Source organism: Ursus arctos, unplaced genomic scaffold, assembly GCF_023065955.2.
Source record: "Ursus arctos isolate Adak ecotype North America unplaced genomic scaffold, UrsArc2.0 scaffold_24, whole genome shotgun sequence".
Lineage (NCBI taxonomy): Eukaryota > Metazoa > Chordata > Mammalia > Carnivora > Ursidae > Ursus > Ursus arctos.
In genome coordinates this window covers 21,630,965-21,658,473 of record NW_026622919.1, presented here as the reverse complement: position 1 = coordinate 21,658,473, position 27,509 = coordinate 21,630,965, and the positions used below count along the sequence as shown (strand labels likewise).

General features: G+C 40.0%; 1 protein-coding gene across 2 annotated transcripts; it reads right to left on the bottom strand.

Moving 5' to 3' along the window:
* Positions 1-10: 10 nt before the first annotated feature.
* On the bottom strand, positions 11-27,509 carry MED1 (mediator complex subunit 1). Of its 2 annotated transcripts, XM_026512956.4 has the most exons (17): positions 27,274-27,509; positions 25,063-25,169; positions 21,725-21,803; positions 19,173-19,227; positions 18,937-19,069; positions 18,208-18,236; positions 16,190-16,261; positions 15,699-15,773; positions 15,148-15,221; positions 14,290-14,379; positions 13,074-13,185; positions 12,110-12,234; positions 11,730-11,848; positions 10,728-10,929; positions 8,053-8,148; positions 7,835-7,940; positions 11-6,443 (listed from the first exon to the last, which is right to left on the bottom strand). In XM_026512956.4, the coding sequence occupies exons 1-17, from the start codon at positions 27,296-27,298 to the stop codon at positions 3,191-3,193; spliced, it is 4,752 nt and encodes a 1,583-aa protein (XP_026368741.1). In that variant the 5' UTR covers positions 27,299-27,509; the 3' UTR covers positions 11-3,190. The 2 variants fall into 2 exon arrangements, with proteins under 2 accessions (XP_026368741.1, XP_044245204.1); XM_044389269.3 differs by lacking the exons at positions 18,937-19,069; positions 25,063-25,169; positions 27,274-27,509 and having other exon boundaries at positions 21,725-21,758.

Here is a 27,509-nt window from a genome sequence, read left to right as displayed (position 1 = left end):
CAAAGGCATATTACTTTTTATCAAAGAAATTTATTTGCATGTAAATAAACAGGTTCTTTTGTAATGTTTCGGGGGGGGAAATCCCAGATTTTGTCTACTTTCAAAAAAATGAAAAACCCCAAAGTATTTACAGAACGGCCATACGCACAGAAAATCAAATTTGAAAGATTTTTTTAGAAAAGACCCTCCCCAACTGCTCCTGATGTACATTTCTAAAACACAAAATTAATAAAGCCCAGCTTTTACAGCTGAGCATATTTCCCAACCTAGCTTCTGAGATGTTAGGTACTTCCTACCCCTCAAAAAACTAACTCAAGGGTAGAAATAAGGGGGTAAAGGGATTGAAAAGGAAAAAAGGGGGGGGGGGGAGAAAATTAGATTGCCCAGGGATTGTGAAAGTTTTCTTATACTGTCATCTGTCTTTAAGTGACTTGACTGGATACTGTATGACTCACTGGCTCCCTTGAAAGGGTTGCTTCTGAGAATTCATGCTATTGCTGCACTAAATTTTCAGACCTAGGCCTTAAGGAAAATCTTTCCAAGAGTCACTAACCTTAAGGCCAGTTTTGGCAATTACATCCTGCTTCATTTCTCCCCCGTGTATAAAATACCTGTTTTAAAACACATGGATTTTGAACTTGAAATCTTCATGTACATCAGAGCAGATTTTGACCAAGAACCCCTAACATGAAGCCAAAAGACAGAAGAGGAATCAGGTCAAACTAAGAATACATAAGACACCAGCAGCAGAAGACAGGTAGAGTTGACTTCATGTCCTTGCAGTCTTTTGAAACAGGAGAATGAGTACACCTAGACAGGAGGGAGGTGTCCCAGGCTTGGTTTATTCTGCCTCTTCTCCTCCACCCTGTGGAGAAATGCAGTGCTCCCTGGTTCTCAGGCAGGGTGAAGCAGGTTAGCCCCGGCTCCCTGTTAAGCAAGTTCAGATGCTGGGTCAGTGTGTGGGGTGTGCCCATCGACAATTCAGGGGCTTATCCTTCATCCAGATCCTAACTCGGGATTCTTTGATCTGGGATGAAGACAGAAAGAGAGAAAAAGCTTCCCAGTTTACTCATTTTGGTATCTCTTGGCTCTGCTTGGGGAAGCTGAGCCCCTGATATGTAGTACATTCCCCATAAGATTTTCCCCACCCAGAACAAACTTAAAAACCACATAACTTTTTTTTTTTCTCTGCAGAAACCAATGGGGTAGGATTCAAAACTAGGTGAGAAACTTGTGAGAAATCCAACCTGGTTATATGTCTGAGAGGCTGCTACTGTATCAGCATCACAAGATAAAAGCACTCTGGTATCACCTTGCCCATGTCCTCCTTAGTGTCACCCAAGACATTTGACTCTGATACGGTAACCGATAACTTTTCTTGCTCCACTTTGCAATGTTTCGTTTCCTACTTCTTATTACCTTGGGACACAAAAGTGGCAGAGTTGTTGAGAGCTGATGACCAGAAAAGGGAGAACACTAGAGGAAATCAGAGACAGTCAGGAAAGAACGCCAAAGCTGATTTTCCAACTCTATGCTAACTCCAACCTGCAGAAAGAGCTGAATATAGAAATCTTCTTCAATATCTGATGAAGTCACTCCATTTATCACACACACACACAAATGAATCACCTGGCTTTTTTTTTTTTTTTTTTTTTTTTTTAATCCAGAAGAGTTGTGCTGGGGACTGTGCCCCGTCCTGCTGATACAGATCCTGAATGGAATCATCAGGAATGGCACAGTGCAGGTGTCAAAATCAAAGTAAGGCCGCAGAATTTTGAGAGGACCCTCCAAATACTGAGAACTTGTGTTGCACTCAAATGGTCTCCTGGATTTCTATATTTATGAGAAGGGCTTCTTATTGATGTCCCCCAGAATCCAGACTCAGACCTATTCCTCCAAAAAGGTCCAATTGGGTTGCTACATAGTAGCAAGGGTTTATCTTCATGCCCACCTAGCATTCCAGGCCCCCATTACTTCAAGTGAGCTTGAAATTGTTTTAAGTGAACTATGGCTGCAAATTTTTTACTGTTTTATCTAAGGGAACATACAGTGGAGAGATTGAAGTCTGGACTCCTTCTCCATGTGATGCAGAGAAACAAGGAGCCCAGCTCTCAGGAATGGCATCAGTTCTCCTACAAACAAAATGCTGGGATGTGGACTTTTGGCACATTGTGGAAATAGGAGAACTATTAATTCTGTAATGGTTTTCATGCCACTGGATCAGGGAGGCTGTACATTAAACCTTACTGCATCTGAAAACATGTTTACATCCCAAAAAGCCAGCCCAGCCTTTATTAAAGGACAAAGAGACTATAAATCAGTACCTCCACAGAGAGGTAAGTCCTAATATTCCTATGATGTCTGAACCCTATGATAAACCTCCTAAAACAAAAATACCATTTTGGTTTTCCTACTTAACTCCAAAGGTGGACTCTGACTAATCTGCTTGGGCTTAATGCTACAGTACCAGCACAAGCTACAGGCTCCCTACCACCAAATAAGCCTTGCTCTTCCACCTCCCATCGCTTTGAACCCTGAACCTCATAGAATTAGAAACACTGTATAAAGACAAACAGATAAAGGGTTAAAATATTACAAATAAATAGCTAAAATTATCTTGCCTCCCCCAATCACTCCTAAGAAACAGACACCAAACATTACTTGTGTCCAAAATGACCAAAGTCCTTCATTTGCCCATGCCTCAAATGGACAACTATCCAAACAAAGTGAACAACCTTCATGCAAATGCATCAAGGAATGTATTGCTTTTTCATTTGCTGCCCAGCCCTTCAAATACATGCACTAAAATGAGTTAAAACATGGCCTAAAAATGGAAAAAGGGAGAAAAAATATATATGAATATTTCCCACAAAACTGCTTCCCACCCTTCCCTCTCCCTATGCCCCCCCACCCCCTCCCTTTCATATGCAAGTATTTTAACTTTTTTTTTTTTTCTCTTTTTTTCTCTGGCAAAGGAAAAAGTGATTCTTGGTAACCAGAATCAAACCCTATGGTCTCTTTAGTAGGGTCTGGCTATGCCTTTCTAAGTTCACCCAGCTCGGTGTCAAAAGCCATGCCATTTAAGATTCTCGAACACAAAATCAGACCTGTCTGACTCACCCCTTACGGTGGTTTGCCTATACACTTATTAGTTTTTCTCTGGCCATTTTTGTCTTAAAAAGTGAGGTTCCTAATTGCCAATCAGGGCCACATCCATAAGATCGTCATCTTCCTCCCCAATCATAAAGTCAGGGCTGAGCCTTGAGGGCCTGTCTGTAGATAAAATTGTGTTGCTTGTCATAGACAAGGACTGGTCTGAAGAGATGGGTGATTTAGACCAACTCTCTGGCTTGATGCTGTGAGATTTTTTCTTGTCCCGGTCTTTGTCCCGGTCCCGGTCTCGATCTTTGTCTTTCACTTTCTTCTTTTCTTTTTTGTGCTTCTTATGCTTTTCTGTGCTATATTCTGGAAGAGGTCGAATACCATCATCTGAGCTGGGACTGTTCTGATAAGATTTCTCTGCTATGGAGGAGCCTGACTCACTTTCACTGTCCAGATTCTGGGGGGTATATGCTGGTGACTTACTATGGCTAGGAGAGCCACGCTCATGCTTTGGAGTGGAACCACTGATGAGTGGAGAGCCATAGTTTTTGGAAGAGGCCATCTGAGGCCTGAGCCCTTCTCCACTACCTTCCCCAGGTTTCTGCAAAGTCACTTTGGCTTTAATGCTGGGAGAACCCCCATCATGCTTGCTGATGATAATTTTTGCCACACCTGTGCTCCCCACATTTTTTGACTCTGAGGTCTTCTTAGATGAATCCACTGAACCCCCTGAGGTGGAAACCTTGGATTTTTCTTTATCACTTTTCTCACGCTTACTCTGGAACTCTCCTCCTGACATATTATGTTTGGAGGACATAGGATGGCTAGAAGAATTTGTGCTCACCCCCATCTGGCCATCCATTGGGTCTTCACCTCCAGGGCCACTGGTGACGACCCCATGCTTCAGTTTATCTATGACGGCTGTTAAGGACGGCTTCTTATTTCTGCTGGGAGATTTCCCTTTGGAACTCCCATGCTGGTTCTGAGAGGATGACATGGAAGAGCCACTTGAGGAAAAGGAAGAGGAAGATGCTGTACAAGAATTAGATGATGGGGGAGTTTTCTGAGACAACGAGCCTGAGGATCCTAACCCTGAAGATGACTTCATGCCAGTGCTTGAACTAGTTCCAGACATATGAGAACCACCAGAACCTGAACTGATGGGGGACTTAGCTTTAGAGGATGGGGGAGTCCCAGGAACAGGCTTCATTGGAGAGGCAAGCTTATCAGAGCCTCCAGGTGGCCTTGAATGAGAAGGGGATATGTTTGGTTTACTTAAAGAAGGATTCATAAGTGATGATGGCTTCCCTTGAGGTTTCATCTTAGTGCTGCTAGAGCCACTGCTCAGTCCATGCTTGGTAATGGGAGAGGAGCCTGGCTTCCCCCCAGACTGTGATGAATTTTTGGACTGGCTAGATCCAGAAGACCCTTGGCTAGAATATACACTGCTGCTTAACTTGGAACTTGACGAACCTTCTGATTTACTGCTTTTCATCTTGCCTGAGTTGGAAGCAGAAGATGAGGAAGAAGAGGAGGAAGAATGGCTATGGTGGCTTTTACTGCCTGAGGAAGACACAGAACCACTGCTGGTATACTGACTGTGGGAGGAGGGCTTGCCCACCATCACAGTGCCTTTAGGAATCTGAATAGTGATTTTGGGAATAGGTGGTGTAGCAACACCTGGGGGAGTCTGTGATCTTCCTGAACTGCCTGGAGATTTGGATCCACCTGTACTGGTAGGTGGGGTGAAAGGTCGGTTAGAAGAACTGTGAGACGGAGACTTCCCTTCTGTGTCTGCCTTCTTCCGCTTTGGAGGTTTATCTTTGCTTTTACCATCATTAGAAGGGGTCCGACTGCGCTTCCCTGGTTTGCTATCTAATCCTGGCCCTGACAGACTACTGTTACTGGTGCCGTTGCCTTCCTTTACTCGCTTTTGAGTCTTTTCTTTCCCTAAGTCCCCAGTAGTCAATAAAGGACTCTGGCTACCACTGTGATGCTCCATGAGATCTGCAGGACCCAAAGCCTTCCCAGCCACTGATATAATACTGAAATCAACTGTGTCAGCTTGGCTATTGCCTTTAAACTTAGTCTCCCCATTATCACCTCCAAGCATTGGCACCCCCAAAGTATTTAGTGCCTGAGATGCAAATCCTTTGAAGTCATCATTATCTCCACTTTGGCTGCTTTCATCAAAATATTCTTCTCCAAAACCACCTTGGCTCTGGCTGTTCAACAAATCAGGATTAAAATCTACTCCATCAGGAAAAAAGTGATTGGTAGGAGAGTCACTACTAGGGCTTCCAGCAGCATCTGCAATTAGGTCAGCTGGATCTGTGTATGGATTTTCATTATTATTGGTTTGAAAGACATCAGGGTCAAACAGGGCACTCTGAGAATGCCCAGAACTTGAAGAATCTCGAACAGGGGTACCAATGGGTGGGCAATCGTCACTAGTGCTGGGAAGCTTAGAGGCTTCTTCTGCAATGTCTGAAAGGATATCAGTTACATCTGGGCCAATGCTGTCTGAACTGGATAGTCGGACCATCCTTTGAATACTGGGTTGGGGGTGAGGTACTGGTTGTGGGTAAGTTGTTGGGGGAGTACTACACTGGCTTGGAGCTGGAGTGATGTGTGGCGTATCCAGCGTATCTGCTGTCATGTTGACATCAAAGATAGGGTTCTGTGAGTCAACATCCATTGAAAATAGCTCCCTCTGAAAGTCATCTTCAGTCTGATGCTTGGGTTTGTCAGGTGGTAATCTTGATGACTTCTTCTTCTTTGTCTTGTTGCTTCCCGGGCATATTTCCATCCGGGGTGAGCCGGAAGAAGAGTTCTGCCTTTCTAAAGGACTGCTTCCATAAAGGGTTGAGAAATCCTGAGCAGGGTTATCTTTAAGAAGGTTCATGAGCATCGGGTGGTTCTTGGTGTTGCCGGCCATCGAAGAGACAGGTGGCGGCGTGTGATGAGGAGGGGTCGGACTCGAGCCAATGGTAGACCCCCCGTTCCCTGTGATTTGCAACAAACTGGTAAGAATTGGGTTCTGAGACACCTTGCTGAAGTCCTCCCCATGGCCCACCGACTCATGCCGATCTTTGATGCTCATGCTCATATTAAACAAGGTGGTAATGGGACCCCCCGGAAAGGTGTTGGTTGGTGTAGTGGTACCACTCATTGGGTTGTTGCCTGTGGTCATGCCATACCCTGGGCTGCTAGCCGGGGGCAGGTTCTTTTTCACCATGTCTTCAACTGTCTCTGCAATGAGGGACAGTGCTGGGGTGTCGGCCTGAATGGTTTCAGCTTTCCTCCGAATAGCCCTCATCGTCACAGGGATGGACATACATCTGTAAGATAAGATAGGAAAAACAAAGTTAGCAGTGTATTAGCTGCTGAATGAAAACAATTTTTATTTGGGAAAACAGGCTTTAATTCTACCTGAGATACAGATATGCCCTCAGAGGTTTACAGTAGGCAAATTTCAGGTAAGGCAAATAACCCAAGAGGCAGAGATAGTTCTATAAAATGCCAGACCTTTGGGCAAATTCATTCTAAAAAGAATCTGCTCCAGCAGGCAATCTCAACCTCTTTGGAAGCACTACCAAAAACCAACCACAAACATAAACAAGAGTCCAAATTAGATGTTATATTACTGAACTAAAAGAAAACTGGTAATAATGAACTCAGTAAGAAAATGCCTTTCTTTTGGGGCTTCACATGTGATTAATGGGATATGCTATTTATCTTAATTAATGAACCACTACAATAATATCTTGAACCATCAAATTCTAAACTTTAATGGCTTAGATCATCCCAAAGCTATACTGTGAAAGATGCTATTATTGATATAAAATCTTGATTATTTTAAAGCAAAGTACTTTTTATCTTACAGACAAATTTAACAATATTATTTTCGAAAACACTTTGCTCTAGAACATTTTAGCAACCTTTCTTAAAAGACCAAATAGTAATATTTTAGGCTTTTGAAGATACATGATTTCTGTCCAACTATTCTGCCATCTTAGCTCAAAAGGCACCACAGACAATATATAGGGGCACCTGGGTGTCTCAGTCGGTTGACATGATTTCACCTCAGGTCATGATCTCAGAATCCTGAGATCAAGCCCTACATCAGGCTCCCCACGCAGCAGGGCGTCTGCTTGAGATTCTCTCTCTCTCCCTCTGCCCCTCCCCACCCCACATACTCTCTTGCTCTAAAAATATAAATTAAAAAAAAAAATGGCACAGATAATATATAAATGAAGAGACATGGCTGTGTTCCAATAATATTTATTTACAATACAGGCCACAAGCACCTAGAAAAATCTAGAAATTACATATTAGAAAAATCTAGAAAAATCTCAAAATTACATGTTAATGTTTCTGGGAAGCTAACTGGCTTAAGTATCTTCCCACATGCCACCATTTGACATATTACATATGTTAAAAAGTGATGCAAAGTAAAAAAAATAATAAAATCTACATCTTATTTCAGCTGTCTCCCTCCTAAAAGAACCCTAATACTAGACCTAAAGTTACCTACCTTATTTCCTATTACTCTCATAATGATATTTAAAAAACCAAAGCCCACATTGCTTTTGAATCCCAAAGCAGAGAAAGGTGAATTCAAAGCAGTGACTAAATGCTTTCCTCCTAAATTTCCATTCACTGTAACACTGAAAACAGTGTTCCTTATACACCTCTTAATGGGACTCTGATGGAAAAGGGCCAGTGCTACCTTTGAACAACTTTGGCAATGAAGTCATCTGTGCAGATGAGTGCATCTGACAGCCCCTTGTACAGTTTACAGCTCACATGTGTTGAGTCCTGCACATCCATTACCACTGAAAGACAAAATGTATAGGAGTTGAAAGAAAAGCAGCTTCTGACTTCAAAAAGAAGATAAAGGGACCAAATCACTGCCCTGAGAAAACTGCTAGCCCCCTCACAACTCACCACACACCAGGGAGTCGTTCACAGGGTGCTGAAAAGATACGCTGAAACGGGATTCTGAGAGAGGACACACTTCAAATTGGAGGAGGCCAGGAGAATCTAAAAGGCAAAGAAAAGGATCATAAAATAATCAACCAACTATAAGACTAGACACTAGTAAATAATAATCCCGAAGTAAACAGAATGAAATTCTCTGTCTCCTTAGAAACTAAATCCCACACATTTTTTTTTTAGGTAAGTCAACTTTTATTTATTTTTTAAAAGATATTTATTTATTTGACAGAGTGTGAAAGAGCACAAACGGGGAGGGGCAGACAGAGAGGGAGAAGCAGACTCCCTGCTGAGCAGAGAGTCTGAGGTAGGGCTTGATCCCAGGAGCCTAGGATCATGACCTGAGCTGAAGGCACACGATGGGGCCACCCAGGCACCCCAATCCCACACATTTTTTACACGTAAAACCTACTATATCATTCACGGGTGACAAAAGGAATCAAATTCCAAAAAATATGTCAGCTTATGTTATAAATACTCCAAAACAAAGAAGTAACTAAACTTCCACTTTCTAAAATGAAGACCATTTAATCCCTAAATTGTTAAAGATTTTGACAGATACAAATGCCTTGCCTTGAAAGGGAATTCTGAAAATAAATGTGGCCAAGAGTTTTTCATTCTATTTGATAAGAAGACATCCAGAACCACTGCCATAAACCCTGCTTTCTATCAGTGTTTGCAGATGTTAGCTATGTGGCCCATAGCTTGGTAAGCGTGGATGTAGGGGCTATAATCTAAAATTATATCCTTGGGGTGGCACCTGGGTGGCTCAGTTAGTTCAATGTCTGCTTCAGCTCAGGTCATGATCCCAGAGTCCTGGGACCGAGCCCTGTATCAGGCTCCCTGCTCCACGGGGAGCCAGCTTCTCTCTCTCCCTGCTGTTTCCCGGGCTTGTGCTCTCTGTCAAATAAATAAATAAAATCTTTTTTAAAAATAAAATAAAATCATATCCTTGGGGTGCCTGGGTGGCTCAGTTGGTTAAGCGGCCAACTCTTGATTTCAGCTCAGGTCATGATCTCAAGGTCCTGCAGGGAGTCTGCTTGAGGATTCTTTCTCCCTCTCCCTCCCTCTGCCCATCCCCCTGCTTGCGCCCTCTCTAAAATAAAAAAATAAATCTGTAAAATAAGTAAATAAATAAATAAAATGATATTATGCCAAATACACATATAATATCTAACTATCATCATAGGTTCCTAAGCCAAACATGCTGGCAGCCCAGAGACAAGGATCACACACTTTCTTGGGAAAAATCACACATCTCTCGCAGGACTAACTTTGTAACTATCTTACAAAAACTAATTTCCAGATGCCCTGAAACTACTTGGAGAATTCTTCCAGGATTCAAATACATGAAATAGAAGGGCCATAAGCACACTGGCACACGATCAGTGTCATTACTCTCTCTAAAATTTCTCATTTCTGAAGCATTTTTTTTTTTTAAAGATTTTACTATTTATTTGAGAGACTGAGCAAGAGAGAGAACACAGCGGAAAGGGGTAGGGGGGACGGAGAAGCAGGCTCCCGGGGGGAGCCCAACATGGAGCTGGATCCCGAGACTCCAGGATCATGACCTGAGTTGAAGGCAGACACTTAACCAACTGAGCCACCCAGGCGCCCCTCTAAAGCAATTCTTATTCTCAAAACAGAGATCTCCTGATTTGCCTTCCTTGTTTCTTTTTGCCTGCCATTCGCACTAATACATCTCTATTACTGAAGTGCTTTACAACTAAGGTAAAAAATTAACTACAGTTAATTAGAGCAGCCAAAAGTCTCATCAGGGATTCTAGCAGCAAACTGTGTTTGAAAAATATCAGCATTCCAGAATCTAGGGAGAAAAAGAAAAGGGCATGGGTCTTACCCCTTTTTAAGCTTAAGATCCCCCCAAAGAATGGGGACAGGAAACATACTCAGGCAAGACTAAAAGCTGGGAAGCACTGTCCTAACCACCCCAAATTTAAATCTCAAGAAATCGTCTCTGGGGCACCTGGCAGAGCATGCAACTCCTGATCTCAGGGTTATGAATTAGAGCCCCACATTGGGTGTAGAGATTAAGAAAGACAGACAAGAAAGGAAAGAAAGGAGGAAAGGGAGGAAGAAAGAAAAGGAAAGAAAGGGAAGGAAGGAAGGAGGGAGGGAAGGAAAGAAAGAAAAGGAAAGGAAGAAAAGGAAAGGAAGGAAGGAGGAGAGAAAAGGAAGGGAGGGAGTAAAGAAAAGGGAGGGAAGGAGGAAGGAAAGAAAAGGGAGGGAGGGAGGAAGGAAGGAAAGAAGGAAAAGGAAGGAAGGAAGGAAATTATCTCTTCCCACAGCATCCCAAGTTCTACCTTCTATACCTGCTGTAAGGTTCAGGCCTGTAGGTACCTAATTATATCACTGTACGTAGAAAAAAAGTCCATTGCAAAAAACCAGTGGTTTCCAAATGCCAATTTATGGATTAGTTCCATCATAATTATATGTGGAGCTTAAACTAGATTCCCAACTCCTCCCACTGAGGTTCTAATTCAGTTCACTTGCAAATGGAAACCAGTTATAAAAGCTCCACAGGAGATATGATAAGCCAACAAATTAGAGAACCATGAGAGCAAACAGGTTCCCTTTGCCAGTAAGTATATCAAAAGGAAAGGCAGTACCTTCTTTCAGAATAGTTCTTTTGACACAACTTCCTATTAGGGTGTTATAAGCCACTTGATGTCTGATCAGATTTAGGATAAGAGGAACTCGGCCAGGGTGCTGAAAGGTGATCTTGCTAACGAGGGTTCCCTGTAGACTTCTGCCATCTGGAAGAGGAGCATCCTTGTTGAGGAAATAGCAATGCTGCTGACCTGGAAGCGCCTGGGCAAAAAGAACAAAGGAAATGAACACTATTTACTAACCCATCACGCTCCAACCACAAAATATCCAGGGAAAAACCCTTACTCCCCAAAAATCAGCAGCAGTTTCTCAGTGAATAATTAAACTCCACAGTGAATTCTTCGGTCAGCCGATGTTATAAATGCCAATTACTCACTTCGCTGAAAAAAAACCCTTTTCTATAAATGTTCTATTAGTGGTTTCCTAACCTAATGAACAAAAATTACCTCAGAAATCTGTATAAAAGCAGCACCTAAACTATAAGGGCAAAATCTGTATTTTTAATAAAACACCTTGTGTAATATAACTGCAACAGTCAGAATTTGGGAACTTCTACTTTAGTCTAGACTATCCTCAAACATTCAAATAAATTCAAGTCCAGATGAGGTTTTGGAACCTTCCTTAATTTATTCATTCTAGCACTTTCTTCTCTGTATGTACTTGAAGGATCTTTTCAGATTATAAGCTCATGACACTTGAAAGACTTCAACATTAAGAATTCTTAACATCTACTTACAAACTTATAAAAGTTCAGGATACCGTTAAGAGACTTTCATCTGAAAATTTGGCCATGAAATGTACATTGTTATTTCCTGACTTGGAACCTCATGCTCTTTTTCTGAAGTATGTTTCAGAAATTTGTGTAATTTCCTGACTGAATGAGGAACTAGGATATGATCCAGTAGTCCAAAAGAATGTTTCTGACCTCAGTAATCCTATGAAGGAAGATTCTGATCTTGGGTTCAAATATAACCTACAACAATCTATGGAGCCTTACTTACAGCATAAAATCTCATGTTGTGATTCAAAGGTATGGGGTCAGGGTCCTTTGACAGCTCAAACTGAGTAATCAGTTCATAGAGGGGTACGTAAGTTGGTTGAGTTTCAAACAATGGAATTCCTGGAAAAAGAAGAATGAACATAATGATCAAAATAACATCAAAATATTGACAGCTCTGTTTTCTCTTCATGACTTCTATTTCATTCATCCATTTATTGAAAAAGAATACTTACTAAGCATTTACTAGTACAAAGCACCATGACATTTATACCCATCAGTACTTTTTTGAAGCCAAGACTGAAAGAGGTCTAAGATCATCTGAATTTGAAGTTTGTTTTTCACATTTTTAACAAGAATTAGCTCTTAATGCTTAAAACTCACCTGTGCAGTTCTGAAGTTTCTGAACAAATGCTCTAGATACTGGGATTGGCTGGGGAAATTTCAAGAAGAAACAGGCAGGAAGATCAACACTGTTGGCACTGGTGATGGAGGAGAAGGAGGGGGTCCTTCAAAAAAAAGAAGGGGGTGGGTTGGATTTTGACTTGATATAAAAATGAAAAATCTAAACACCCATTCTTAGGCATGTCTGTATCATTTAACAAAAGCCTATCAAAGTTCACTCTTTTGGGGCACGTGGCTAGTTCAGTCAGTAGAGCATGCAATTCTTGATCTTGCGGCCATGAGTCTGAGCCCCACATTGGGTGTAGAGATTACTTAAAACAAATAAATAAATAAATACAATGTTTAAAAGAAAGTTCACTTTGTGGCACTTTGGTTAAGTATCCAACTTCCGATTTCGGCTCAGGTCATGATCTCAGGGCTGTGGATCAAGCTCCGCATGGAGCCCAGCGTCAGGCTCCGTGCTCAGTGTAGAGTCTACTTGTCCCTCTCCCCCTGTTCGAGTGCGTGCACGCATGCTCTCTCAAATAAATAAACGATAAATAAATAATCTTAAAAAGTTTACTCTTTCAACTTTCTTCCCCTAGTTCCAAAACATTCTATTTATTAACCCTAAAGTATTTAATCAAGCATCTATCTTGAGTCTCTAGTTATTACTCCAGTCAACAGAAGCCCCATGATCAACATAAGAAAAAAAGAAGCAGTCATTAAACCAGTGGAATTAGTACAGTTCTTCTCTTTCTCTCAGGACAATTTGTTCTATAAGGAGACTTCAGAGAGGAACATTCAAAATAGATATTGAAAAGAGAAATTAAATGGATAAAATAAAATAAAAAGCCAATCCCTAGAAAGTCTAGTGAGGAAAGAAGCAAGTCAAAGTAATACTTGTTTCATACTGGGCTTGAAGTTGAAAAAATGAACTTTGCTAGAATTATACTTAACTTACCATTTGTTGTCAACTGGATGTGACCCCATAATTAACGGTGCAATTGGGAGTTTATACATAGCAGACGTTCCTTCAATTGTCACTGATGCGTTCATGCCCAATGATCGAGGAACTGAGAATAGGAAAGAAAAACGATATTCTCCAAAATAACACAAATTACAGGGATCTTAACCTTTAAAAACAAAAAGCAGGCTAAATTCTGCATAATTTGTCAGCCCTCATTTATCAGATACTCTAATACCTCTATCACTTAGAAAAAGTTCAAGAAGCTACCTTCTACAACCAATATTTCTGTCAGTAAGTAAAACAAAATACAGGAAGCAATGCAGTCCAAAGAAAAAAAATTCTTAAAGACTCATTACCAACACTTAATTATTTTCTCCAATTCCAGAATGCACTTAAATAGATTTATGATTATAGGATAGTCAAGGACTAAAGTTACGAGGGGACCAAATGAGGTATTAGGCCATTTCTCATTGTTTTAGTGTATTAAAATGCAAATAGAGGGGCGCCTGGGTGGCACAGCGGTTAAGCGTCTGCCTTTGGCTCAGGGCGTGATCCCGGCGATCTGGGATCGAGCCCCACATCAGGCTCTTCTGCTATGGGCCTGCTTCTTCCTCTCCCACTCCCCCTGCTTGTGTTCCCTCTCTCGCTGGCTGTCTCTATCTCTGTCAAATAAATAAAATCTTTTAAAAAAAAAAAAAAAAAAAAAAATAAAATGCAAATAGAGGAGCGCCTCAGTTGGTAAAGCATCCGACTCTTGATTTCATCTTCGGTCTTGATCTCAGGGTTGTGAGTTCAAGCCTTACATTGGGCTTTCTCATTCTTCAAATGAGAAATAAAATTTTAACAATGCAAATAGTAACAATTCATTATTGTAAATTGGCTAATCTCTTCACCTTTGAAGTAATGATTAAAGGGGATTATTTCAATCAAATGGTTTATACCTTTTCATTCATTCACTTGTTCCAAAGCACCTGTTAAGCTTTTATTATTATGTATGTGTACACATACATGTGTATATACTTAAGAGAGAGTGTGTGTGTGTGAGAGAGAGAGAGAGAGAATCAGATGTAAAATCTGATAGGAACAGCAGCAAATTTATTAGGAAGTAGCAAATCAGGAAATACACAACCAGGTCAGACATTCAAATTATTTTAAGTATTTTTAAAACACTGAACAAAAACCTTCAGTTGCTTTTCAGTTAGAGTCTTACCATTATTCTCATGCAAAATGATGGGAGATGTAGTCTTATCATCCAGCAGGTCAGAAGGAGAGGCATAGTACTTCAGGTTCATTAAATGACCTATGCAAAATGAAACTTATCACTATTTTTATCAGGTAAATTGCAAATAAAAACGTTCCCATTTTTATGAGAAAATAATTTCGTAGGTAAGAGGACTCATGCTCCAAAACAACTTATGAAATATGATGGAAGCATAAGTATTGAGTCTAGTGCAATAATTTACTTCATAATTTAAAAATGTAACAGGGGGAAGGCAGGTATTAACACCTTAGAAACAAATTAAAAATACACAAGTGACTGGTAACTTTCTCCCTCTGCTTATAAACCCAAGGTAAAAATGTAATGACCCGTTAACTAACACAAAACATTTTTACATTTTTTAGGGTGCCTAGGTGGCTCAGTGGGTTAAGCGACAGACTCTTGATTTTGGTTCAGGTCATGATCTCGGCTCCGTGCTCAGTGGGGAGTCTGCTGGAGATTGTCTCTACCTCTCCCTCTGCCCCTTCCCCTGAACACGCACTCGTGTGCTCTGTCTCTCTCTCAAATCAATCAATCAATCAATCTTAAAAAAAAAAAAAAAAAAAAAAAGGGATGCCTGGGTGGCTCAGTTGGTTAAGCGTCTGCCTTCGTCTCTGGTCACAATCCTAGGACCCTTGGATCGAGTCCTGCATCGGGTTCTTTGCTCAGCAGGGAGCCTGCTTCTCCCTCTGCCTGCTCTGCCTGCTGTTCCCCCTACTTGTACTCTCTATCTCTCTGACAAATAAAATCTTTTTAAAAATAAATAAATGGATAAAAAATTTTCAAAGTAAGCAAAGTAGGATCACATACCCCCACTTCTTGGAGTAAGATAGCCAACACTTCCATGAAGAATCTTATCCAAGGGACCAGCATTGGTTGCTTTCCTGTGGGACAAATGATCTATGTTTGCTTGTATTAAAGCCCTGAAGGTACTAGTGTACAATGTGCTAATGAGAAGCCGTTAAAAGATTTGGAATACTATCTTAATAACTTGTCCTGTAACTGGATATGTAGCAATTGTATTTCACTTTCAAGGTAAAGAGATTATTTACAAGTATAAGCCAGTTTGTAATATGGTGAACAAAAATTACAACTATACTGTTATTTATCATATGTGAGGCCAGTTTTGACAAGTCTTCAAATAAAACTGATGAAATATCAACCAACTTAGACATACCGAGAAAATGGAATGCAATCATTTGGGAAGTAAAAGGAGATGGACAAGATATATGATATAGATAAAATACATAATAATATGCATCTGTAATATAATATAGGACCCTAGGAACCCCCTAGATAAAAAACTTTAAGAACAAAGTATCCAGAGGATCATACAGAATTGACACCTTAGCCAGTCTTACCAATACATAACTGCCATTTTAGATAGATCCTGTTCTAAGGACTGGAGAGCCAAGTACATTTTAGTCTTCAGTTTGCTAGAAAGTAGATGAAGAGAACAAGAGTTAAATAGTTGAAACACACACACACATACAAACATTAACATAGCATAGAGGGCAATTCTGTTTAAGCTAGTTAACAGAATCCCAGGTAGGTTAAAAATAAAAATGATGAGCCAGTTCCACAACAAGTAATTTCTTTTCAACTTAAAAATCGATATATTGAAGACATCTCAAGGATTATAGTCTCTTTTAGTATTATATCCATTAATACAGAAATATTTATTTCAAATACCTTCAAAAGATATAAAGTTGGGAAGCTATAGGTTGTCAATATGAGAAGAAATCAAAACTAAGACAGGGCAAAAGACTTAGCAAATTTCTAAGCACAAAATGGTTTTTACATCTATACTGATTTTCCCAACAAAAGCAAAAAAAATTTAAAAAATACTTACTTGTCCCCTGGAAGGTTATAAAGATTAACAAGACCTTTAAGGTGCTTAGAAAATTCATCAAAATTTTTTTCCCTATAAGGAGTTCAGGGGAGAGGGAGGAGAATAAAACATACAATTACTATTCAATCTTAATGCAAAGTGCCCAAAATCATGGCTACATAAAACTAATTTTAATAATGTGCTTTACTCTTTTCCCCCAAAGTTTTCTAGAATCAATCAAAAGTAGCAAAAGAATATGAAATGTTTTCCTTTCTCTATCCCATTTATCTAGAGAAAGTGCTTGTAAGCACTATAAAAGATAGTCAAAAAGACCTAATAATTCATATACTCCAATAATTCCATCCTAAGTAATGAGACTTGGTTTAAATAAATAATTTTCTTTTCTTCTTAATATGTAACTCAGATGATTGGATGTCGTGAGGAAAACAAACTTTTGATTGGAGAAGAAATGGAAATAAATAAATTGGGAAGACAGAACACTTGCATGTATGTATTTGGCAACCTAGAAGCAGAGAGGAAAATGAACATCCGGAGAGAGAAAGAGAGGAGACCTAGAGAAAAGGAGATGAGTACTGTGGAGGCAAACCACAAATTCTACAATGTTCTTATGACTAGACCTGCCTAAGGAAAAAGAAACTACTACCCAGACCCCTCGCCTCCTAGAACCCAATATTCAGGCTTGGATTCTTGGTCAATTGGGTTCTGTGGGCAGGCTCAGGAATCCAACACAACTCAACAATTCTAATTCTCTGTTATCTTTTTTCAAACATAAAAAAAAAGAAAAAAAAAAGTCTCTTGAAAGCTAAATTGCCCTAACAATATCGGATATTTGGTCAGGCATTTACTGAGCATATATTGAACACTTACTGCCCAAAATGCCACGAAGACAGTAAAACAAAACAAGAGCAGCAGCAAAAATACCCCCTACCTTAAAATCACCATCTATACAAAGTGACTAAAAATAGCATAAAAAGGCTAATATTACTTCTGAGCTTCCCACTTCAAAACATCCTTACAAATTGACTGTAAAACACCAGCAGTCCATAAATTGGTGCAGTTTCCTACTCAATTAGAACCACAAATATTGGCTTTCTGGACTACTCTGGCAACACATGTTTGCTAGACTTAACTGATGCAATGAACTCATAAAAAGGCTGTTTTTATGTTGCATTGCAATTTTTAAAAGGTGGTTCAAATTTGGTGCATTTGGCTAGGAACACATTAAAATGATCACTGCAAAGACCAAGTATAAAACTTATTTCCTCAATATTAACATCTTAAGACATCTCCACGTAGTATCTGAGAACTTTGCTATATTTAAGACATAAAATTGATGTAATGACTTTCTCAAAATCCCAGAAAGTAAATTTCCACTCAATTTAAAAGGAAAGGATAATCCAGGGGGAAATGTCATCAACTGCTAAGAAACTCTTCAAGTCTAGCACTTCTACTACGATGGGAATTTATCACACATATACCTTAAATGTAAAACAAATTTTCTCAAAGTGAAAAAAAGTTCTTTGCACGGTATAGACTCAATTTTCTCAAGTCTTCTCTGATTCAATAATTAGTTTCTATTTATTTTTGTTGCACACAGAATTTTTGAGGCTAGATCGGTAGTTTTCAACCAGAAGTGATTTCGCCCTCCAGGGAACATATGACAGTATCGAGAAAGATTTTTGATTGTCATGGGTCAGGAGATACTACTGGCAACTAGAGGGGAGAGACCAAGGATCCAGTTAAATATCCTACAATGCACGGGGCAGCCCCCTAGAGCAAAGAATTTTCCAATCCAAACTGTCAATGCTACCAAAGTTGAGAAACCCTGGGATAGATAGAGTAGGTTAAGAAACCAAGCTAAGTCAATTCTGAAAGTGAACAAATACAGACTCTGAAAAATCTTGATCCAAGAAAATTAATACATTCCTCAGGAGAGTAACTTCTGACCACCCTCAAGACTAGCTATAAAGAACAGCACTGTCTGCCAATACCAAGGAATATAAATGTCATTTGCTTACCTTAGCTGCTGTACAAGTTCTGGACAGCTCTGAAATTAAAGAAATCACATTAAAACTTTAAACTACTTTAAGGCCTCTGAAGACATCAAAAATTTTTCTCTTTTGTTAACTGCACATGCTTTATAACAAAAACATTAAAACTACAGAAAATCCTTATGTTAAGATATCAAAAAGCATCTTCTTCCTACTTAGTAAACCATGGGGTTGGGGTGGAAAATTAAAGATTAAAATATATGAACTAGTTTATAAAGGAATCAACTTTGAGTAGCTTGCCTAAAACATTAGGACCTCCCTTTAATGCCATCCTTGGAGTCCATATTCAGCTATCTGGTTACACGCATTAAATATTCATCTCTATTACAGGCTTTTTCAGAGACATTAGCTATGTATAAGATTATCTGTCCTTGATTATTAGCTCTTTGAGGATAGGAACTTTAAGGAACTCTGTCTCCCCAGCACCTATTGTTCAATTGCGGCTCATGTTTGTTGATATGAAATGGAAAGCGTTCCTCTAGTGTCTCCACTTGTCAAAGCCTTTGGATGATGTCAGAGATGGACCCATGTTATTCTAAATTCTGAAGTTATTGATGTTATAGCCCATCACATCATCTCTACAGTGGCTCATGAAAAAACCTAAACCCAAGCTCTTTCAAACCCCAACAATTCATTTTAAAATTAATGTCCCTAAGTAAACCCCACAGATTCCAGTGAAATATCAACAACACATACCACAGGATTCTCCCCATGGTGAGCCACTTTTACATCACAAAGCTGTCCTGCAGGATCTAACTGCACTTCCACATAGAACATATCTGACGTGATGTAACATTCAGTGCCACTGGCACTGAGATGAGAGCCCAGTCTAGCAGGAACAAATCAAAACAAAAATTAATAGAAGACACATAAATAAAGCCACCCAAAGTCAACACTAAGTTAAATATTTCTGCCTGAGATAGACTACTTACCCGTTCTGTCTTGCTATAGACTCCAAGCGGTCAGTCATTGCTGGTAAAGATGTTACTAGGAAAGGGTAAAAAAGGGAAATCACAAAATGCTCCAAATAACTTAAATTTTATTCTTGAAGGACCAAAACATCCTAAGGAGTATATCCATCCTTCCAAGCCATTACATTCAATAGTTAAATTCTTATAATTTCTACAAGTTCTTCAGTAAGACTTAGCTGTGACCTAGGCAGTAGTAAGGGTCAAAAAAAAGATCTATATGAGGGGCGCCCGGCTGGCTCAGTCAGTAGAGTATGCGGCTGTTGACCTTGGGGTCCTGAGTTCGAGCCCCATGTTGGGGGGGCTTACTTAAAAAAGATCTATTTGAAAAAATTATTGAACCTTTCTCCTCTCCCTTTTGCATTGCTCACTTGGGATAAGTTATCTTTAACTTCAAAAAGACACACGTTATCTTCTAATGCTAGAATAAGGAAGATTAACATCAAAACCAAGCCAACATAAAAACAAATATTCAAGGGATGCCTAGGTGGCTCAGTCAGTTAAGCATCTGCCTTGAGCTCAGGTCATGATCCTGGGGTCCCGGGATCGAGTCCTACTCAGCGGGGAGCCTGCTTCTTCCTCTGCCTGACGCTCCCCGCTGCTTGTGCTCCTGCTCTCTCTCTGATAAATAAATAAAATCTTTTAAAAAAATTAAATATTCATAGCATTATTCACTAGAGCCAAAAGGTGGAAACAAACCAATGTCCATTCATGGATGAATGTAGAAATTAAATGTGGTATATACATACAAAATATTATTTAGTTTTAAAGAACAGGGAAATTCTGATACATGCCACAACATGGATGAACACTGAAGACAGTATGCTAAGAGAAAAGCCAGTCACAAAAGGACAGATACTGTTTGATTCCACTTATATGAGGTATCTAGAGTAGACAAATTCTTACAGAAAGTAGAATGATGGTTACCTACAGCTGAGGAGAGGGAGAAAGAAGTTACTGTTAAATGAGTATAGAGTTTCAGCTTGGGAAGATGAAAAAGTTCTAAAGATGGATAGTGGTGGTGATGGCTACACACAATGTGAATGTACTTAATGCCACTCAACTATAATTTAAAATGGTCTGGGGCACCTGGGTGGCTCAGTTGTTAAGCAACTGCCTTTGGCTCAGGTCACGATCCCAGGGTCCTGGAATCGAGCCCTGCATCAGGCTCCCTGCTCAGCGGGAAGCTGCTTCTCCCTCTCCCACTCCCCCTGCTTGTGTTCCCTCTCTCACTGTCTGTCAAATAAATAAATAAATAAAATCCTTATTTAAGATTTATTTATTTGAGAGAGAGAGAGAGCGTGCGCGCGCACAAGCAGGGAGCAGCAGAGGCAGAGGGAGAAGCACGCTTCCCGCTGAGCAGGGAGCCAGATGTGGGACTCGATCCCAGGACCCTGAGATCATGACCCGAGCTGAAGGCAGTCACTTAACTGACTGAGCCACCCAGGCGCCCTAAATAAAATCTTTAAAAAATAAAACGAAATAGGGGGGGTGCCTGGGTAGCGCAGTTGTTAAGCGTCTGCCTTTGGCTCAGGGCGTGATCCCGGCATTCCGGGATCGAGTCCCACATCAGGCTCCTCTGCTGGGAGCCTGCGTCTTCCTCTCCCACTCCCCCTGCTGTGTTCCCTCTCTCGCTGGCTGTCTCTCTGTCACATAAATAAATAAAAATCTTTAAAAAAATAAATAAATAAAATAAAACGAAATAAAATGAAATAAAATAAAATGGTTAAAATGGTAACATTTATGTTATGTATATTTTACCACAATTTTTTTTAAAAGTACCAGCTTCTGCCTCCACATACTATGGTTATTTCCACAGGTTGAGAAGGGCTACCAGAGTTTTTCAACATTGAGGCTCTGTGTTGAGTTGGAAGAAAGAAAAGTGGGATCCTCTACATTTTGATAAACTAAACAAGAATTCTTAACCATGAGAGAAGGAAATGTTAGAAGGGGCGATGAAGGCTGTAGGAACCCACTCTCAAACTTGAGATTTCAAAGGAAACCCAAGGGGGAAAAAAGCAATATTCAGCTGAATCAGGTTCATTTGTGATGGATCAGAGTAAAATCTGTTTTTACTATAATTTTCCCCCCAAAATACACAGAACTAGTATTTATGAGCATGAATATTTAAGCTCATGATTTAATTTCTATTTGCTTTCCTGAAAACACTGTCCATAAACGATGTAAAAATCTTTTATTAGAGTGAAAATGTCCATCTTCTTATTGTGAGTTAATTAGAAGAGAACATGTGAAGAAAAAAAAAGAACTTTCCCCTGCTCCCTTATGGTTATTCTCCATAAATTATCTTTTGAATCTCTAGCAGCCTCCAAAATAGATAAAAAAATAAATGTTTCAGAAGTTCAGGTAAGAGCTCATCTCAACTCCATAGTGAAAGCAAGAGCAACACCTAGCACAGAAAGTTGATCTATCTCAATTTACATTTCTTGGGTAAGTATAAAACAATCTTTTTAAAATTGGGTGTTTTAAGAAAGCATATTTCAAACATGTTCACAAACCTTTGAGAGCTTTCTGCAAAGTCTCCAAACAGCTGACCAAATGTTGGTGCCCTCCAGAACTCATCACAACCCTCTTCTCCTGTATTAAGTAGGAAAACATTTAAGGTAGAAATTAACCAAGCCAACAGTGTTTCAGGTAAATGTACTTCTCCTAGTAGTAATATTTCAGGATAATCTAGAGACCAAATGCTATAGTCTATGTAATCTATATTCGCTATATACTCAAGATAATCTATAGACTCCTATTACTCTGTCCATTCATCCACAAGAGGAAAAGTTCATAAACATGGATACTTCCCTATCCATATACATCCATATCCATATACATCCATATACCTAGAAAAAGGTATGCCCAGACCTTATTTTAGATTAGGAAGAATCAAAAATTAGGGAAGAATCAAATATAATAAATGAGATCAGCCTCCTGCAGAAGTAACTACATCCTAAGTTTAGCCAGTTAAATGAGGTGGCTCAGGAGATTTAGCAGTTCCCAAATCTAACAAGGTGACTTGCATGTAATCTAAGAAATAAAACCAAACCTTAGTAAAATCAGATTGCTTCTAAGAAACAGAATATGTAGTCCAGAAAAAGGGACTCCCAAAGAGCAAAAGCTTTGACAGTTTTTCTAATCCTATCCAAAGAAGTTTCTCTCTGTGCAACATTCCAGTCCCTAGAAATGTGAAAAGTTTTATGATACAAGGATAGTTTTCAGGCTTTTCCATGCCCTAAATCCATCTCTTTGTTCTAATTCTACCTACACAAAACAAACATCTGATTAATTAATAATCAGGCTTCCCTTATACCTTGATCAGATAAGGGGTTGCTCTGAACAGTGGATACCAATATTTTGGTAATTGGAAAGATAAACCCTCTGTGGTAAATTAATAAATTGGCAGTCTGATTTACATTTTAGTCTACTGAGATTTTGTTAATATGTCAGTTGTTGAAAACTTTCAAAGTCTTAATACACCAATAAAATTAGGTTTCTGAATATGCAAAGTGAGAAGTAGACCGTGGAAGCTGTGATAACCAAACCAAGACACTGGTTCCCCAAGAGAGGGTCTTAATAGCCACCTGGAGGGGCGCCTGGGTGGCACAGCGGTTAAGCGTCTGCCTTCGGCTCAGGGTGTGATCCTGGCGTTATGGGATCGAGCCCCACATCAGGCTCTTCCGCTATGAGCCTGCTTCTTCCTCTCCCACTCCCCATGCTTGTGTTCCCTCTCTCGCTGGCTATCTCTATCTCTGTCGAATAAATAAATAAAATCTTAAAAAAAAAAAAAAATAGCCACCTGGAATTCCTCTATTTCATGATGTCTCTCTAATGACAATATCATTTACAGAACATATTTCAAACTAAATTATGGCTCCCTGGTAACAACTTCTGAATCCCCAGACTGGAAAAACTGCCATTCTTTTATTTAATACATTAAACAAAACAACACAAAAGAAAAAACCACATTCTATGTACATAATCCTCAACCAGAAGACAGACATGCATTTGTCGAATTTACAGTTACAGAAATCTTTTATATTTTTTTAAAGATTTTATTTATTCATTTGACAGAGAGAGAGAGCACAAGCAGGGGGAGCAGCAGGCAGAGAGGGAGGGAGAAGCGGCTCCCTGACACGGGGCTCGATCCCAGGACCCCGGGATCATGACCTGAGCTGAAGGCAGACGCTCATCCCACTGAGCCACCTACGCACCCCTACAGAAATCTTTTAGCAACACAACACTATAATATCCATTATCTCACTTGATTCTTACAACGAAACTATGTGGAAAAGCAAACTGATATTGTGTGCCTCTACTTTCCAGATGAGGAAACTCAGAGAGTCAGTAATTTGTCCAAAGTCACATAGATAGTAAGTACCTCAAATACAAGTCTTTTGACAGCAAATTTAGTTCTTTTGCTAGGGCTATACTGATATGTTCATTTTAAACACTAATAAATCTACTAAAGTGAACTTACTCTGGACCCAAAGTAAGATTTGGTGGGGAGGAGGGGGCACTTTCATTGAAGTATAACATATATACAAAAAAGTATATGAATCTTTAGTGAAGAGATCCATGAATTATCACAAAGTGAACACATCCATATAACCACTGCCCAGGTCAAATCACAGAAGTAAAGTTTTCCTACATCATGTGACTACCACTGGAATCATATGGATGAAATTTTAACAGCCAGTCCCTACCCACCCCCAAGCCCCCCCCACCACCGGTCTTCCATTTAACTTTCACTTAAGGGCTCCCCATATTGGTAAATGACTCAAGAAGTAGTACTACAGAGGAAAAGGTAGACAGAGTGAACAGGTAAAGCTAATTAAGAATCAACTACAAACTCTAGGGGTGCCTGGGTGGTGCAGTCAGTTAAGCATCCAACTCTTGGTTTTAGCTCAGGTCATGATCTCAGTGAGAGAGAGCCCGGCACAGAGCCTGCCTGAGACTCTCTCTCCCTTTCCCTTTGCCCCTCCCCTCATGCTCCCAAGCCCTCTCTCTAAAATAAATAAATAAATATTTTTAAAAAATCAATTGCAGGGCACCTGGGTGGCTCAGTTGGTTAAGCATCTGCCTTCAGCTTAGGTCATGATCCCAGGGTCCTGGGATCAAGGCCCACATTGGACTCCCTGCTCAGCAGAGAGCCTGCTTCTCCCTCTCCCTCTGCTGCTTTCCCTGCTTGTGTGCTCTCTCTCTCTCCCTTTCAAAAAACAAAATCTTTAAAAAAAAATCAACTGCAAACTCTATTAGTAGTATAGATACAATGAAAATACTATTTCATTGGAATCAAGTGGCTGAGGGCACCTGGATGGCTCAGTCAGTTAAGGGTCTGACTCCTGATTTGGGCTCAGGTCATGATCTCAGGGTCATAAGATAGAGCCCCACATCCAGCTCTGTGCTGGTCATGGAGCCTGCTTAAGATTCTCTCTTTCCCTCTCTCTCCGAACGTCCCCCCTCACCCCCCTGCCCGCTTGTGCTCTCACACTCTCTCTTAAACAAACAGGGCCACCTGGGTGGCTCAGGCGTTAAGCGTCTGCCTTTGGCTCAGGTCATAATCCCAGGGTCCTGGGATTGAGCCCCGCATCGGGCTCCCTGCTTGGTAGGAAAGCCTGCTTCTCCCTCTCACACTCCCCTTGCTTGTGTTCCCTCTCTCACTGTCTCTCTCTGTCAAATAAATAAATAAAATCTTTTAAAATAAATAAATAAATAAATAATAAAATAAACAAACAAAAAACTGAGGACACACTATAGTAACTAGTTTGAAAAAATCTACACAGGGAGCTTAGCTTATTAAATAATTATCTAAGCACAACACTTTATCCACCAGCATAATCCTCACCATGACTTGACGCACAAGCTTAATGGTTTCACTCCAAGGTCTATTTTGGTTAAATTTTGCATGGAGCCGTTCCAAGAGAGAACTCATCTTACTCAGCTTCTCCGACTCTATGATATAAATCAAAAAACATCATTAGAAACTCTTCTTTCAAGACCCTCCAGTTTTTCTTGCAAAAGAAATCCCCATACTTTATCCTGGTAACAACTCAGTTAAAATATTTTTCAATACCATTTACTTCAAAATATACAAATAATTTACTTTTAATAACAGTAAGACACAGAAATTGGGGTCTAATCAAATGAACACCATAGAACATAAATGATTTCTATTCAGTCTTTTAATGAAAACCAAAAAAAGAACCACCTCTAATTATGTTTCAGGATCAAGACTACGTTTAGTGACAAAATCATTTCATGATATGTATAAATCCCTTGCATGATATATGCAGAGCATACGTTTGAACATGGCCTTACCATAGTTAGTTGGTTTTCAATGTGAAATACAGACTTTCTTAATTTTTTGACATAATTCTAAGAGATCAATGTGTAAGTATTATCAAGAAAACAGGCTGTGTTTGCCATTTTAATTTTTCCTGTTTGAATTCAAACTAAAACTACATGGATAGAGAATATGTCAATGACTAAAGGATGAGTTTCCAGCGGAGGTAAGAGAAAGGTAGAAAAGTCCTCAGTTTCCTGGACTGAACAACTCTTATGCTCTCCAGCCCTCTTAATTTTTATTACTGAATTATAATCTTTATTACTGAAATTTAGTTTTTTATTTTTTATTTCTGAATTTTTATTACTTTTATTATTGAATTATAGTTTCATTTTTATTAAAATTTTTACTTTTGAAATATAGCTGATCCTTCCTCTAATTCTTATGCTTCTTAGTATGAGCGAGGACCTGCTCTAGAGACCACTGACGATGCAAAAACACACAATACGTCTGAGATGATATCTGTGACGGGGTGTGCGTAAGTTAAAGTGGAAATAACCATCACAGAAAGCAAAATGAGATATACTGTTAAAAACAGAGACACATGACAACTGAAAAGCAAAAAAGAAGTTCAATATTAGTCCTGGGAATGTTACAGAAAAGGTTGACAGTTGATGTTGGCATTGAAAGATGAATAGAATGTCAGCAATCAGAGTTAAGGCAGTGACATTTCCTAAATCAAGATTCAAATTCCCTCCTCCAATGTTCTCATCTTCTGGAAAACCGGTTTTGGGGCTGTTTCAGCCAGCTTACAGTTCTGGACACATTGTTGACAATTCCACTTTCAAGACTCACTCACTCAAGCATTATTTTATGTGCTGGGGATACAGTAATGAGCAAACTAGTCAAAATTCTTGCCTCATCGAATTTCCATTTTACACTCACCAGTCACCCAAGGAGTAAATCTTTCTTCTTCCTCTCCTTTAAAATACACTCCCCATCCCCCCCTTTCCTCGAGAAGCCTGATAAGTACTTTACACGAATGCTCAAACACTTTTTGTGCCAGGGACTACACAATGATGAGTAAGACAAGGTCCCTGATCTAACAAAGCTCAAAGTGGAGAAGATGGATGGGTAAAAGTTAATACAGTGATCTTTATTAACAGAACTATATCCAAAATGCTAAGGAAGCATTTAAGAGTGTAGAACTTTAGAGAATCTAAGTAAGGTTCCACAGAAAAGTTGTTTTTCAGCAGCTGTTAGTCCAGCCGTTGAAAGGGTGAAATTTAACGCACTTTACAAATATACAATAGTACAAAATCTGAACATTGTGACATTCTATGAAACTACTGGCTTTTCAAATCATAAGGTCCTAATCATTTCACTCACACCAAAATATCCTCCAATACTTGACACGTGGCTCTATATTATTATTTTTTAATATCATTATTTAGTCATCTCTTCTGAAACGAGGTGTAAGCAGGTTTTAGATTCACTCGCCTGGTCTTCCTTTAACTTTAGGCTAAAAATGTCCTGAGGCCCAACTGATTGTCCCTAGCTAAGCAGGAAACCTTCACAGAAGTTGAGAACCCCCATCACCCCAGAGTCAGAGCCCTCCATCACCAAGGAAGGCAGTCAGAAGCTATCCCGCCTCCTGGACTCCAAGACCTCGGGAGCGTTGCCCCCGCGGAGGCATCGGCCCCCCAGCTCCTTTCACAGATTGGCTCCCCCAAACTGTGTCCCGCCCCCTGCATTCCCCCTCAAGTCACTCACCCTCGGTTTCCCCCTGAGCCTTCATCCTGACGGTGGGGAGGTCCTGAGTCCTACACAAGAGGATAAGCCCTTCCCCACCACTAATGAGGGAACCAAGCTGGTTCGGGCTCCCGGGACGCAGGGCACCAACCGTGCCCCCTCTTCCCGGGAAGGCTCAGTCTGAAGTCCCCGGCGGCAAGAAGAGAAGGGTGCTCCCGGCCGCCGCCATCTTCCCAACGGAACTTCCCAAATATCGC

Bases quoted from the DNA above. Each gene is read 5' to 3' on its own strand.
- MED1 (XM_026512956.4), bottom strand. From the start codon at position 27,298: ATGAAGGCTCAGGGGGAAACCGAGG. The intron at 25,170-27,273 runs GTGAGTGACTTG...TTTATATCATAG, and splicing joins GGCTCAGGGGGAAACCGAGG to AGTCGGAGAAGCTGAGTAAG. The intron at 6,444-7,834 runs GTAGCACTGGCC...CTTATCTTACAG, and splicing joins ATTGCCAAAGTTGTTCAAAG to ATGTATGTCCATCCCTGTGA.